Source organism: Stegostoma tigrinum, chromosome 43, assembly GCF_030684315.1.
Source record: "Stegostoma tigrinum isolate sSteTig4 chromosome 43, sSteTig4.hap1, whole genome shotgun sequence".
Taxonomy (NCBI): domain Eukaryota; kingdom Metazoa; phylum Chordata; class Chondrichthyes; order Orectolobiformes; family Stegostomatidae; genus Stegostoma; species Stegostoma tigrinum.
This window is the reverse complement of record NC_081396.1, coordinates 2802125-2818033: the sequence shown is the minus strand read 5'-3', so window position 1 is coordinate 2818033 and position 15909 is coordinate 2802125. Positions and strand designations below refer to the sequence as shown.

Here is a 15909-nt window from a genome sequence, read left to right as displayed (position 1 = left end):
AAGAGGGGCGAGAGCCAGTCTGAACAATGGACACTAAAATCTGACCTATTAGCACTCCCCCTGAGCATTGCGACAGGAGATACTCACTCACTTCATGCCTCGTGCCTCCCCGTCATCATTGCTTTTCACCGTTTTATTGTGACTCCGTCTCGACGTCTGAACTTGTTCCCGACCGATTGCAGGTCGCTGTATAGAAACGGAAAATTTTATAAGCTGATTTCTGGTGCATGGACTTCAATCACTTGGATGGAGTTCACGGTCTATCCCTAATTTTGACAAAGATGAAGGTGATGATTATTTGTTTGAACACGAACTAATTTACACGTATGTGAAACCATGATGCCGTCAGGGAAGCAGTGCTAGGATTTAGGCCTCGCGAGGCTGAAGGGACAGCAAAATATTTGCAACAGGGGATGGTCAGTGGCTTACAGGGGAACCTGTGGGCCGCAGTTTTATCATGTATCTGCTAATGTTATATATCTAGATGGAAAGCAACCTTCAATAGACTTGATTCTGATAAATAAATCCGAGTTTCCTGACAGAAGTTGTATCGAGGCCTGGGCGATGAAAGCTCAGAGTCCGAACCATTAGAAGACCATTGATATTTACAGTGTCCTTTCAAATGCGTGAAGAAAATATTCTGAAATCATTGGTTGTTGTCGTTGAAGGCAAAGTTCAGGATATCCCCGGATAACAATGTCGTACCGGGAAGAAGGATACATCCGTTGCGATTGGGCACGATGGAGTGAATTTAATTTGTCTTGAGAAAATTTAACCCGCAATTTCCAGAAGTTATCACTACATGGTAGTGTGAATCTGTGATAAATATTTAATGTGAAGGCCAATTGATCGAACTGACTGTGTGATCAGCTGTCTGTCTGAAAGTCTCGGTCTTGAACTATAAACATCAAGGCACAGATTCTTCCATCAGTTATAAGGAAGGCAGCTTTATTTAGACTTGGTCGGGAGAGAGGACATTTTGAAGCTGGTGAAGTCCACATTGACACCCTTGGGCTGCAGGGTTCCCAAGCGAAATATGAGGTGCTGTTCCTGCATCTTTTGGATGGCGTCATCGTGGCACTGCAGGAGACCCAGGTTGATGTCATCCGAGGAGTCGTGGCGTGGTAAAGGAGTGGGGGTGGTGTTGAAATGGTTTGCGACTGGGAGGTGCAGTTGTTTGTTGTGAACTGAGTGAAGGTGTTCTGCAAAGCGGTCCCCAAACCTCCGCTTGGTTTCCCCAATGTAGAGGAAGCCACAACGGGAATCGTAGATTCAGTACATCACATTAACAGATGTGCAGGTGAGCATCTGTTTGATGTGGAAAGTCTTTTTCGGGCCAGGGATGGCGGTGAGGGAGGAGTTATAGGGGCGGGTGTAACACTTGTTTCGGTTGCAGGGAAATGTGTTGGACGTGCTGGGGCTGAAGTGTGGAGCGTTCATGGGAACCATGGAGAGAGTGGTCCCTCCAGAATGCGCATAAGGGTGGGGAGGGAAAAATGTCTTTGGCAATGGGGTCAGTTTGCAGATGGCGGAAATGTTGGAGGATGATGCATTGGATTTTAAGGTTGGTGGATTGGTACATGAGGATGAGGGGGACTCTGTTTTGGTTATTATTGAGGACAGGAGGTGTGAGGGACGAGTTGTAGGAAATGCAGGAGACACGTTTGAGGGCATTTTTGATCACTGAGGAGGGGAAGTTGCAGTCCTTGAAAAAAGAGGATATCTGGGATTTTCTGGAGAAGAATGCCTCATCTTGGGAGCAGCTGCTACGGAGGCGAAAGAATGGAGAACGGGGCTGGCCTTTTTTCAGGAAGGTGGGTGAGAGGAGGAGTATTCTGGGTAGATGTGGGAGTCGCTAGGTTCAAAATGGATATCGGGTTCAAGGTGAATACCAGAGATGGAGACAGAGGGGTCCAGGAAGGAGAGAGAGGTGTCAGACGTGGTCCAGGTAATCAACGTTGAGGTCGGAGGTGTTATTGAAGTGGATGAACTGTTCGAGCTCCTTGTGGGAACACGAGTCCGCGCTGAAACATTCATCAATGTAATGGAGAAAGAGAGGGGGTATATGGCCAGTATAGCTTTGGAAGAGGGATTGTTCCACGTATCCTACAAAGAGGCAGGCAAAGATTGGGCCCATGTCCACCCCCTTTGGATGCAGAGAAGTGTGAGGAATTGAAGGAGAAGTTATTGAGGGTGAGGACGAGTTCGGATGAGTGGATGAGGGTGTCAGTCAAGGGGGGGCGCTGGTCAGGACTGCGGGACAGGAAGAAGTGGAGGGCCTTTAGGCCATCTGCATGGGGAATGCAGCTGTATAGGGACTGGATGTCCATAGTCAAAGTGATGTGTTGGAGACCAGGGAATTGGAAGTTCTGGAGGAGGTGGAGAGCGTGGGTGGTGTCACAGATGTCGGTAGGGAGTTGCTGGACCAATGGGGAAAAAATGAGTCCAGTGAAGTGCAGATAGGTTTAGGGGGCAGGAGGAGGTGGAGACAATTAGTCAACCAGGGCAGTCACGTCTGTGTATTTTGGGAAGGAGATCGAAGCGGGTGGTGCAGTGTTGGGGAGTAGTGAGGTTAGATGCTGTGGGTGGGAAGTCACCTGAGGTGATGAGATTGTGGATGGGTTGGGAGATGATTGTGTGGCTGGGATCATAATCAAGGGGGAAATTGGAGGAGGGGTCAGTGAGTTGACACCTGGTCTCGATGATGTAGAGGTCAATGCACCAGACTACAACTGTGCCTCCCTTGTCTGCGGGTTTGATGGTGAGGTTGGGATTGGAGTGTTGGGAGCAGAGCGCTCCACATTCTGCCGGGGAGAGGTTGGAGTCGGTGAGAGGGGTGGCGAGGTGGAGGCGATCGATGTCTCGAAGACAATTAGAGATGAAGAGGTCAAGGGATGATAGAAGGCCTTGGGGTGATGTCCAGGAGGACGGGGAACGTTGGAGGCGGGACAAGAGGTCAGTAGAGCGAGGGTTAGGCTCACCATTAAAGAATTAAGTGAGGAGGCGGAACCGGCGGAAAAACTACTCAAAGTCCAAACGAGAGTTGTATTCGTCGATGTGTGGGTGGAGGGTGACAAAGGTGAGTCCTTTATTGAGGACTGACCGTTTATCCTCAGTAAGGGGGAGGTCTGGAGGGATGGTGAAGGCTCGGCAGGGCTGGGTGTTAGTGTCTTGTCTGGGGAGATGCTGGCCATGAAGGAGGTGTGCGGAGCGACGTCGGTGGTGGGCGGGGGGGGGGCGGGGCGATGTCGGCGGTGGGCGGAGCGACGTCGGATGTGGGTGGAGGGACGTCGGTCGGGAAATGGATGATGTTGGCGGCAGCGGCGTCTTCGATGTCTTTGTTCGCCTCCGAAACGGAGGTGGCGGCTTCAGCAGCGGTGTTGATGGCGTCGTTTGTACCGGAAGTGGCGTACCGGGTGACCGTGAATGTGATGTCATCCGTGGAAACCGTCGGTGCGCCGAAGGTGACCACGTGGCCAATGGCGGCGGGAACATGGTGGGGAAGGTTTTGGCTTGTGGTAGCAAGCATCAGTGAGTTTACAGTGTTTTCGGTTTTTAGTGTCTGATAAAGCTGAGTAAAATTGAGAGTTCAGGTTGTGGCTCTTACCAAGGATATAAACAAACAGGAGAGGTCCTTTGCAGGCCTGGGAGAGAGAGGCTCTGAGTTGGGGTAGGCTTGGTTGTAGTATTTGAAGCTGCCGGCGCATTGCAGTGAGTGTGTCTTTCAGAAGTCGCAGCGAGAAATGCTTCTGTATAAGATCAACGTTCATACGAGCTTGAACCCGAATGGTTGAAATGAAGAATAAAGGAGTTCAACAGTCATTGGCTGTCACCTGACACGTTATTGTCAACAATGAACAAATGGGCAGAGATGCAGACGTTGCTCAACCTCTTCTCCACTCTTGACCAAAACAATTTCAACTTCGTCCAGTTCTGCTCGCAGTGATGGTGATCTCTCTACAACAATGTCGCATGGATTGCTGTGTTTACTCGTCACAGTTGCAGCAGTTCTCACAAGTAGGTTCATAAATTGTAGAACATGAAAAACGATTTGTACCCAGTTGTTCCAGTGTGCCTAAATCAGGTCTTTGTTTAACTGCAGCAAAGCTTTCTCTGTTTCCTGTACGAAGCTCTTTCCAGGAAGGGGAATGAGAGTGTAAATGCCAACTTCTACAAATTAGCATGAGTTATGTCAGTTTTAGCAATTTCAAACGAAAACTAGGGTAACATCAATTCTTAGAGTAATTATTCTTAATTGCATTTTTTCAGGAATTGCTGACGAACTGTTCGTGTTATTGGCTGGAGGCCGCTGTGTAGAAATTTTAGAAAGTTATCCATGATCCCATTTGTTAATGCAGAATTTTCAAAATGTGATACCAGACAATGATTTCAAAGTGGATATTTCTTGATTATGTCAACACGGCTGTCAGGACAGTTAGAGCAGGTGAGAATACCTATTGGCTATTGGGAGGTCAGAGACCAGTTCCCTGCAGGCACCAATTTAGTCCACAAGATGACAGCCTGATTATTAACAAAGTCACATCCCAGAATCCAATCCTTACATTTTCAATATTTTGGCTGAGAAATAATAGTTCAGTCCTCTCGCTGACTTTCAGCAAATAGTTGATTATTCCTCAACTCCACCCCAGATGGTCAAGCAAAATGAATGGGAATCGATGAACCATCTGCACCATAAGTGTGAAAGGTACAAAGCTCACAAAACTGCTCTCCTTGGGCTAAGTTGAAGCAGCAATAGTAGGAGTTGCAGATGCTGGAGAATCTGAAATAACAAGGTGTAGTACTGGATCAATACAGCAAGGCAAGCAGTGTTGGATGAGCAGGAATGTTGACGTTTTGGGCCTAGACCCTTCTTTTCTGAGGAAAGGTCTAGGCCCGAAATGTCCCTCTTTCTGCTCCACTGAGGCTGCTTGGCCTGCTGTGTTCATCCAGCTCTACACCTTTTTGTCTAAGTTGAAGCATCTTTGCGCGGTGGCAGTATCTTAGTTTCTGAGGTTTAGTTGCTTCGTGATTATTGTTTGCTGAAAAGTTTATCCAAAGCACCTCTGTGGAAACCTAAAACATAGTCAGTCATAGCAACTTTTAGTGGTCTCTGGGGAGACTGATTTGTCTTAACAAAAGTAGTGAAAATGAATCGGAAAATGTTAGCAACTTGTCTGATATGCTTGTAGTAATGTCGGAGTCATCAGGAAATGTTGAATTGAGAACTGAAGCAGCTACATTGAAACTTGAATAGGTCTGATAGAATCTGTGGAGCATGAAACAGAGTTTACTTTTCGGATCCAATAGGACTCTTCTTCTGAACTTTTCGTTTGTGTCATATGTTCACAGTTTTCTTGCAAGTACTGATCGAACACTCCTTCAACGGCAGTGCTGTCCGTGCTGCCATGATGCATGTGAAAACTGACATTGTAAAACGTTATCTCCTGATAGTCAATCACCATTTGTAACTGTTGCTGCATTTCCTTGAATGAACGAAACAGATGCTTGTGTTGATTTGGGAATTTGTCCCAAGCTAGAACTTTTTCATCATCTGTCCCTTAAATTGCCTCTCTATGGCCAGCCTTTCCTCTTTTCCCGGTGATTTATCTCACAAGAAACGTTTCTACAAGGAAATTATTGGACCATCTCAGATAATGTATTCACGAGACTCCTTTATTTCATCAGCATCTCCCTCAGTTTTAATGATAACCCAAAGCCTCCCAAGTCTGTGATATACCAGATGTGGAAACTATATTTCCGTGAACTAAAACCAAATTATTTTCGTCAACGGCGAACATCAGTAACCTCAGTCCTGAAGGAATATCACTTACCCTGTCCCCAAATATCAGTGATCAGCTGTGATCCCGTTTTATCTGCTTCTGGTTTACATGTCTCATAAAAAAACCCTGGTGAAACTGGGAGGTGTTTAAATTAGTTGTTGTGACTTGAATACGAGTGTCCTCAAAACGTGTTGAAAACAGATTCAATGATAGTGACTTCAGAAAGACAATCATGTAATACTTTTTGAAAATGGAACGCAGGAACAGAATCGGGTTTGATCAGTATCACATTTGAGGGAAGGGAAAATCTATGACAGCGATGAGGAAAGTGAGGCAACTGTCTTCCAATAAATACCTGAAATCCTAGTTATCTGGAAACTGACCCAGGTCAGTGGAAGCAATTTCTCCTGATATCCTCCATCAGTCCACCCATCCCCACTTTTCATTCCCCCATCAAAAGCCTCAAAAATCTCTAGTTCACTTCTTTTGCTCCAAAGAGAGCAGTCCTGACTTCAGAAATCGCTCCACAAAACTGAATTTCCTCCTCCCTCGGCAGGATGCAAGGTGTTGGATTGTGAAGATAATTTGGAAACAAAACGGAATGCCGATCTCCAGCTCTGTAGATCTTCAGGACCCCTTTGGGAACTGGAGTCAGAGGAGAATTAAAGGTGAACTGTCTGACTGAACAGAAACAGACAAAGCACCTTCCCCTTCTGTGGGAAGCTGGGATATTGCCTCTAATATTGTTGGGGACATGAACTCACCAAAGAATTTGAAAGGCTCCTTGTTCCTACACATCAGAAATTCAAATGCATCCCCTGGCACCGATACAAGTAGAAAACTCAGGAATAGACAAGACACTGAAAGGCTCGAGGGAGATGACCCCAATTGCTGAACAGCTGATTCACGATGACCTGGATGTGTCTGCAGTGAGTTGGATCAGATAGTTCCCATGTCCACACAATGAATGTCCCAGCGTTTATTTTGAAAAAAAAAGTAAAACTGAGAGAGGATAATTGCCATTCTGGGAGTGGTAATGTGAAGTTTGAATTCACTGCTTTCACGGATCGTGTAGAGGCACTCTTTCGCCAGTCTCGATCACGAAATTGATCAGTATGTTTGGCTGCTAACCAAAAGGCTGATACTTTGAGGCCAGCCAGTAGCAGAGCTTGAGCTGTTATCACTGCATCAGTTTTCTTGGCTGCACTATTCTGGATTGTTAATCAGGACAAGGGAAAGCTCCCGTACGCGATTCATGTCTGGTCAGTCACCTCGAAAGTGTTTTGATATTGTTTAAATGGAAAACACAAGGAGTGCGGTTGTGGTAATGCTGTGCAAAATTAACTCTGTGTCTCGCTTCAAAGCTAATGAGTTTCTCCAGCAATTTCTAATTTTTGTAATGTATTTGTCTGTATACCCATTTCAATTATCGTGATAAAACAACCAGACACACCATGTCCCAACATTTAACCATTCATAGACTTGTGAAGCGAATGGATTCAAACAAATCCAGCAAAGATTCACTGTTCCTCAGATCCACGAGGAGAGAGAAGAGGAAAAGCACATGGGCAGCGACGTTCTGTAGTTGTGGCTTCGTGGTGAAGGCGATTGGCTCAAAATTCATTGGGGAGTTTTGTGTGGTTTGAATCCAGCTGACTGTGGTAGAAGACAGATAGGAAGGGAATGTGTTCCACTCCCCCCCGCCCCGCCATCTTACTTGAGAGACGAATCAGAGGAAGTGAAAAAAAATGATTTCACCCAGAACGCAAATGGCTGGAATCTGCAATATACCTGTGATTAGTTTGGATCAGGCAGAAACCTGTTCCTCTCTGATCAGCTCCTGTCAGCTCAGTTTTTAAAGTGACAGGACAGCATTTGCAAAATGCACTCGAGCCTGGAAATAGTCTCAGCTACAATCCAGTGACATGCTTGTCAGACGCGTTACCTGTTGGGGACACTGTGACTGAAGATAACTGGCATTGTGCACATTCCTGAAGTCGGTATCTGGGATGATCAGGACGATGATATCACAGCGTCTTTTTACACAGCTGTGTGCAAACACTTTCCACCTCAATTCTGCCTGTCTTACATTCCCTGTCACTGCTTTCCAGGTAAAGATTGGCCTCAATAACTGCTTGTGTTTGTATCAAGCATCTCATTGATGTGGGAGCTGGGCGGTCATATGGACCAGGAGGTGAGTAAGGAACAGATGCAGAAAGAAATGCAACGTGAAATTATTGATAGTTTGCCTGTGTCGGTTTTTAGTGAGGAATGTGTGCTCTGTCTATCAGACTCTCATGTTTCAACTAAAGCTGCCTTTCATCAGAGAAACTTGTTTCTAGGATCGGGGATCTGGCTTTAAGCACATACAATCAAAAGAATCCTGACGCCTGTGTCACTCTCGAGAACGTCTCTGTGTGTTTCACTCTGTGAGTGAAAATGAGCTTCAGTTCCCTATGGGGGGTGTGAACACAATTTGAAGGTCTCAAACTTCTGTTTAATTGATTACGTCTTTTGAGATTATAGAGATAATGTCATTACCATGAGCACTTGAAACGTCAGAATACAGAACACGTTGGACCTACTGCTAGAACCTGGGACGACAATACATGGATGTTTGTTGAGCTACACAGACACAATGGCCGAATGATCTTTGTCCACACTGTAAAATCTCAATGAGCGAACAAGTGATCTGAAACCAAAACTATCCCAAATGACACATCACGCCAACCATCAGGACCCTTGTTCAATACCGAGTGAGGGAAACAGGGCTGATCGATTCTGGTATTTTATCGTGATGGAAGCATTTCTGACTAATTTTCAGAAGAAAAAAAAGAGCTGTGGAGGTGGCAAACAATCTATTTACTCAGTAAACTTCATTCAGCTGACATAAAACAAAGAAGTGTGGTGCTAGAAATCAGGAAAAAATCATAACAGGAATTAACAGAAAAACTCGGCAGGTCTAGCTGCTTCTGTGCAGAGGAATAAAGTTAACGTTTCAGGACGGTGTTAATTATACATTTCAATATTATATTGCTGCGGGAAATTATCATCTAATCCATAGAATCAGCGAATTCTTATCAAAATTTCCCTCTCTCATGGCTTACAAACATTATCTGTTAGAGTTCGTAAAGTGGAGCAAACAACATTTCAGGCTGTGAGCAACACCAGCGGACAGAAGTGGAAGCTTTGAATCATACATACTCGGTCAAATACAGGAAGGATGCTCAGTTGTCTCCTTCGACAGCACCAGGTTCGATCGGCAATGTATCAACGAAGAGAAGTTTAAACAAGGAATCCACAGCAGAAGGCATAGAATTTGAAACAAGGATCTCCTGTGCACTTGGCAGGCGCTGCATAGCATCGCAATTCTCCCCCGTTCAAATGTTCACTTTATAACCTTTCGATCACAGGAAGTAGGGTTGTATTTCTGTTTCAGTATTGCAAAGTGAGAATTCTGTTTACCCCTGCTTTCGCAAAAAAATTGGGCATTTCAGTAGCCACTGAGATCGCGTAGAAAGAGACAACCTACACTTGCATTACTGGAAAATTGATATTTGCACCACCAACACAGACTGGATAAAGGAAATGGTTTCATATTCTTGGGAATCAGAAGGCGGCTGAGAATCATTACAGTAGAATCCTGGGAGCTTTCACGACAGTCATCACACGGCCGGCCAGAAAGAAGCTGATGTCATGGTCTGTTTCAACCCAAAACATGACATTGATGTTTCCTACCCTCCCTTCTCTTTGACCAAAAAAGGGGCTCTGTGAGGAAGAGGACCGCCAAAGTAAAGGTGTACATATCAGGAGCCTTTCAGAAAATGGGTCAGTGTGAGATTGGAAGTATGGACTTCTTTGCTGGGGAGATTTTCTGGTGAGAAGCCTCAGCAGCGCTGCAGGTAGGAGCAATGAGCACTCTTTAACTCTCTTTCTATCTGCACAGAGGACAGTAGGGCTGGCAGTTAGGGCAGTGGCACGCTCCTCTTGCATGATGTAGAAAATTAGGGAGACTTCCAGTGTTCCTGATGGCTACATTAGAGAGAGCTCCAACCGGCTGCAGCCCCTGAAAGACCGCATTCGGGAAATGGAGCTGAAGCTGGATGCACTTGGGATAATCTAGGGTACTGAGAACTTCATTCATAAGAGCTGTAGTGAAATGGTCACTCGTAAGTTACAGTCTGCAGGTTACAGGTTAACCCCCAAAAGAGGCCGGGGGCAAGGCAAATAATTTAGGCTTCCTCTGTGACCATTCCCCTCATTAGCAGGTAAACTGCTTGCGGGGTGAGCTTTCAGGACGTAACAACAGCCGTCAGTTCAGTGGCACTGTGAGCCTCTCTGATACACAGAGGGACATGGTGAAATCAGGCAGGACATTACTGATAGGAGGCTCAATTTGGAGTGGGAAAGACAGGATATTCTGTGGCAGCAGATAAGAGAAATGGACGGTTCAAAATGGGATAATAGGCAATGATTTGGAATGACATCTGTACAAAATAAATGGGTAAACAAAGGAATCAGGTCCTGCAAAATATATCCAGGGTTTTAGGTATGAAGTTGAAAAGTGGAACATCAAGGATAGTGATCTCCGGTTTAGTCCCAGTGTTGTGTGCCACTGAGGATAGAACTAGAAATTTGGGCCAGATGAGTGCATGGCTGAGGAGCAGGTACAGGGAGCAAGGTTTTCAGTTCTTGGATCATTAGAATCTCTCCTGGGATAGAGGTGACCTGTACAAGAAGAACGGGTTGCACTTAAACGGGAGAGCAGGGAGATTTACTGGTGTTACCTGGTCGGGTTTCACCTCGTTCAGCAGCAGGGTGAGACTCAGGATAAGAGAAGGGTTATCGAGAAGTCAGGGGAAAATCAATTATGCATCAGAGCAAGTTTACTATTCAGGATAGCCAGGAGCACAGTACAGGGACGGATAAAGGTGATTGATTTAATTTGCACTTATTTCAAAGCACAAGTCCTGACAGGTAACTCAGATAATCTCAGAGCATCCTCAGAGATAATCCCTGAGGAATGCGATATTATAGCTATAACAGAAGCATCCCAATGTTTCAAGTTACAGAAGCTGCAAGCGTGACAGAAGTTCAAGGAAATGAAGAGGAAGAGATGCACTTTTGATAACTGAAGGCATAACAACAGTGTTTATAGAGATTATTCTTATAGGGCCAAAAAATGTGGCCATATGGTTAGAACTTGGAAATAATAAGTGGATAGCCACTCAGATGGAACTGTTTTGTAGACCCCCAAATATCCAATGGGCACTAGAGGAGCAGATGTGTCGAAGCATTGCAGATACTCATAAGAATTTTAGTGTAGTACTGGTTGGAGATTTTAATTTTACCCCTATTGACTGGGCCACCCTGAGTGTAAATGGCCTGGACAGGGTAGAATTTGTCAAATGTGTGCTCAAATGTTTCCTCAAATCAAGATCTGGAGGCCCCTACTGGGCCGGTGTGATATTGAAACTCCTGTGAAGAGATGAGGTTGGGCAAGTGACTGAAGTGTTAGATGGAGAGCACTTTGTGTTCAGCCACCATAACACTCAGTTTTAACTTAGGTACAGAAAACGTTCGGATCCAACCATAGGTTAAGGTCCTCAAGTGGAGCTGCGCCAATTTGGAGCTGTGAGGCAGGAGCTGGTCAAGGTCGATCGGTGAGTGTGTTTGACAGAAAAAGTACAATTGGCAAGTGGGAGGCCTCTATGCGCGTGATGTCAACATTCCAGGGACAGTATGTCCATTTTTGTGTGAAGGGAAAAGCTGGCAGGCTTAGTAATCCCTGCCTGAGGAGGGATATTGAGGGCCTATTCAGGAAAAAGAAGAAGGCACATATTGGGTTGAAACTCTTAGGCTGGTATATGACTTTATAAAGTCAGGGAGTACAATTTGGAGGGAAATCAGAAGAGCAAAAACAGGATATGAGATGTATTTGACAAACAAGTTTAAAGATAATTCCAAGATTTTCAATGGCTATATCGTGAGTAAAATGGTGGATAGGTAGAGCGGAGATTCCCTTAAAGATCAGCATAGCTGTCCATGTGTGGAACGACAGAAGAATTGGGAGATTTCCAATGAATATTTCTCCTCAGTTTTGCTGGGTAGAGAGTCATAGATACGAAGGAAATAACGTAGTCATCTGAGAATGCTTTGGACCTTACCAGAGAGGAGATGTTTGCAGCCTTAAAACAAGGGAAAAACCCACTGGTCTGTTCAAGTCCATCATCGTGTTTTGTGGAAGGCTCGGGATGAAATTGCAGAGGCCATTGCAGAGATTTTCATTTAATACGTAGAAGTTCCAGAAGACTGGAGGGTGTCTAAAGTTGTTCCGTTGTTAAAGAAAGATTACAAAGTCAAGCCACAGAACTGCAGGCAAGTGAGCCGGACATTAGTTGTGGGCAATTTATTGGAGAGGGTACTGAGGGAAAGGATCAAAACACATTTGCATAGTCAAGGCCTGATTAGGAATAGTCAGCATGGATTTGTGCGTGAGAAGCATGTCTGATCAATCTGTTACTTTTTTTTCAACAGGGGGATGGTTGAGAGTAGAGTAGTGCATGTTGTCTGTGTGGACTTTGGGAAGATCTTTGACAACGTGCGGCATGGCAGGGCCATCATGAATGTTAGGTCACATGTGATTGAGGGATAGCCAGATAATTGAATTCAAAGTAGGCTTGTTGGGAGGAAACAAACGGCGATGATTGAAGATAGATTCTCAGACCAGAGGCGTGTGACAAGTGGTGTACCATCAAAGCCAGTGCTGTGACCTTTGTTATTTATCCTTTACATAAATGGTCTGAATGTGAATGTACAAAGGATGGTCAGGAACGGTTCGGAAGTCTGTGGATGATGCGAAATTATAAGGGATCATTGATCATTGAAAGTATAGAAGATTATAACAAGTTACAGAGTGGGTCTGATTATTTGGAGTAGTGGGCTGAGACTTTGTAAATCCAATTCAATACAGTTAAGTATGACGTGTTGCACTTTGGAACGTCAAACCAAGGTCGGACTTATACAGTGAATGGTAATGACCTGAGGAGTGTTGAGGAACAGAAGAACCTCGGAGTACAAGTACATAGTTCGTTGAAAGTGGCATCATAAATTGACGGTGCCGTGAAGAGGGCACTCAGCATGTTGGCCTTCAAATATCGGGACCTTGAATATATGTGTTAGGAAGTTATGTTACATTTGTGAAAGTCATTTACTGAGGCCGCACTTCGAGTATTTTATATAGATTTGGCCACCTTTTTATAGGAAAGACATTGTTAAACTGGACAGCATCAACGAAGGCTTACGAGGATGTTTCCAAGGCCACTAGGCCTGATTTATAGAGAGAGTTTGGCCAGGATGGGATTTTAGTACTTGAAACTAGATACAGTGAATCATATTTTAATGTAGCCAGTGTTTCGAACAATTAATGCTCCAGTAAAGTGCGAGTGCGAGCAGCAGCGGAGGCAAGACGGACCCGGAAGACTGCAGCTAAGGTAAAGCAGTTTAATTTTAAAATTACTGACCGGTAGCGGGCAGCGGTGTTTTTCCTCTTTCAGAGAAGGAGCGGGAGCAGCAGAGGAAGTGACGAGGACCAGAGGGGCAGCCGGGAAGGAAAGCAGTGAGTATAAATACTCAGAGATAATGGGAACTGCAGATGCTGGAGATTCCAAGATAATAAAATGTGAGGCTGGATGAACACAGCAGGCCCAGCAGCATCTCAGGAGCACAAAAGCTGACGTTTCGGGCCTAGACCCTTCATCAGAGAGGGGGATGGGGAGAGGGAACTGGAATAAATAGGGAGAGAGGGGGAGGCGGACCGAAGATGGAGAGTAAAGAAGATAGGTGGAGAGGAGAGTATGGGTGGGGAGGTAGGGAGGGGATAGGTCAGTCCAGGGAAGACGGACAGGTCAAGGAGGTGGGATGAGGTTAGTAGGTAGCTGGGGGTGCGGCTTGGGGTGGGAGGAAGGGATGGGTGAGAGGAAGAACAGGTTAGAGAGGCAGAGACAGGTTGGACTGGTTTTGGGATGCAGTGGGTGGGGGGGAAGAGCTGGGCTGGTTGTGTGGTGCAGTGGGGGGAGGGGATGAACTGGGCTGGTTTAGGGATGCAGTGGGGGAAGGGGAGTATAAATACTCACCCTGCGACGCCAACGGCCATTTTGAGTGCGAGCAGCAGCGGAGGCAAGACGGACCCGGAAGACTGCAGCTAAGGTAAAGCAGTTTATTTTTAAAATTACTTACCGGTAGCGGGCAGCGGTGTTTTTTTCCTCTTTCAGAGAAGGAGCGGCAGCAGCAGAGGAAGTGACGAAGACCAGAGGGGCAGCCGGGAAGGAAAGCAGTGACCATATATATCAGCAAGGCGGCGACAGTGCAGAGATCCCCTGTGGGCATTCCCCTCAGCAATAAGTATACCGTTTTGGATACTGCTGGGGGGGGGATGACCTACCAGAGGAAAGCCATAGTAGTCAGTTCTCTGGCACTGAGCCTGACACTGTGGCAAAGAAGGGAAGGGGGCAGAATAGAAAAGTACTCGTGGTAGGGGACTCGATAGTTAGGGGAATCGACAGGAGATTTTGTGGGCAAGATCGGGATTCCCGGAAGGTATGTTGCCTCCCTGGTGCCAGGGTCCGGGACGTCTCCGATCGGGTGTATAAAGTTCTAAAAGGGGAGGGCGAACAGCCAGAAATCGTGTTACATATTGGCACAAATGATATAGCCAGAAATAGGTTTGAGGATATAAAAAGTGATTTCAGGGAGTTAGGATGGAAGCTGCAGAGCAGGACGAACAGAGTAGTGTTCTCTGGTTTACTACCGGTGCCACGAGATAGCGAGGTGAGGAACAGGGAGCGGGCGCAGCTGAACACGTGGCTACGCAGCTGGTGTAGGAGGGAGGGCTTCAGATATGTTGATAATTGGGATGCCTTCTGGGGAAGGTGGGACCTGTACAAGAAGGACGGGTTGCATCTGAACTGGAAGGGGACCAATGTCCTGGGTGGAAGGTTTGCTCGAGTAGTTTGAGAGGGTTTAAACTAGTATGGCAGGGGGGTGGGAACCTGAGCTGTATACCAGAGGTGAGCGTTGATGCAGGTGAGGCAGTAGCAAGAGGTAGACCAGCTAGTGGGAAGGATTTTCCTGGGAAGGAACCAAGGGATCGGTTAAAGTGTGTTTGCTTTAATGCAAGGAGTATCAGGAATAAAAGTGATGAACTTAGAGCATGGATCAGTACCTGGTGCTATGATGTTGTGGCCATAACAGAGACATGGGTTTCTCAGGGGCAGGAATGGTTGCTGGATGTTCCAGGGTTTAGAACATTTAAAAAGAATAGGGAGGGGGGAAAAAGAGGAGGGGGTGTAGCACTACTAATCAGAGAGGGTATCACAGCTACAGAAGCTTCCTTTGTCGAGGAAGATCTGCCTACTGAGTCAGTGTGGGTGGAAATTGGGAACAGCAAGGGAGTAGTCACCTCGTTAGGGGTTTACTACAGGCCCCCCAATAGCAGCAGGGAGATTGAAGAAAGCAGAGGTCGACAGATTTTGGAAAAATGTGCACGCAGTAGGGTTGTTGTAATGGGTGACTTTAACTTTCCTAATATTGATTGGAACCGCCTTCGAGCAGAAGATTTGAATGGAGCTGTTTTTGTAAGGTGTGTTCAGGAGGGTTTCCTAACGCAGTACGTTGACAGGCCGACGAGGGGAGAGGCCATTCTAGACTTGGTGCTCGGAAACGAGCCGGGGCAGGTATCAGATCTTGTGGTGGGAGAGCATTTTGGTGATAGTGACCATAACTGCCTCACATTCTACATAGCTATGGAGAAGGAGAGGATTAGGCAAAATGGGAGGATATTTAATTGGGGAAGAGGAAACTATGATGCGATTAGACATGAGTTAGGAAGCATGGACTGGGAGCAGTTGTTCCATGGTAAGGGAACTATAGACATGTGGAGACGGTTTAAGGAACAGTTGTTGGGAGTGATGAGTAAATATGTCCCTCTGAGACAGGCAAGAAGGGGTAAGATTAAGGAACCTTGGATGACGAGAGCGGTGGAGCTTCTTGTGAAAAGGAAGAAGGTAGCTTACATAAGGTGGAGGAAGCTAGGGTCAAGTTCAGCTAGAGAGGATTACATGCAGGCAAG

General features: G+C 46.0%; 1 gene segment (V, D, J or C); it reads right to left on the bottom strand.

The window, feature by feature from the left end:
• Positions 1-7254: 7254 nt before the first annotated feature.
• Positions 7255-15909, bottom strand: part of LOC125448927 (Ig heavy chain C region, membrane-bound form-like) — a 50852-nt gene continuing 42197 nt past the window's right edge. Inside the window, 2 exon segments of the C gene segment in view lie at positions 7255-7436; positions 10851-10911. Of these exon segments, the coding sequence occupies positions 7255-7436; positions 10851-10911 (243 nt within the window).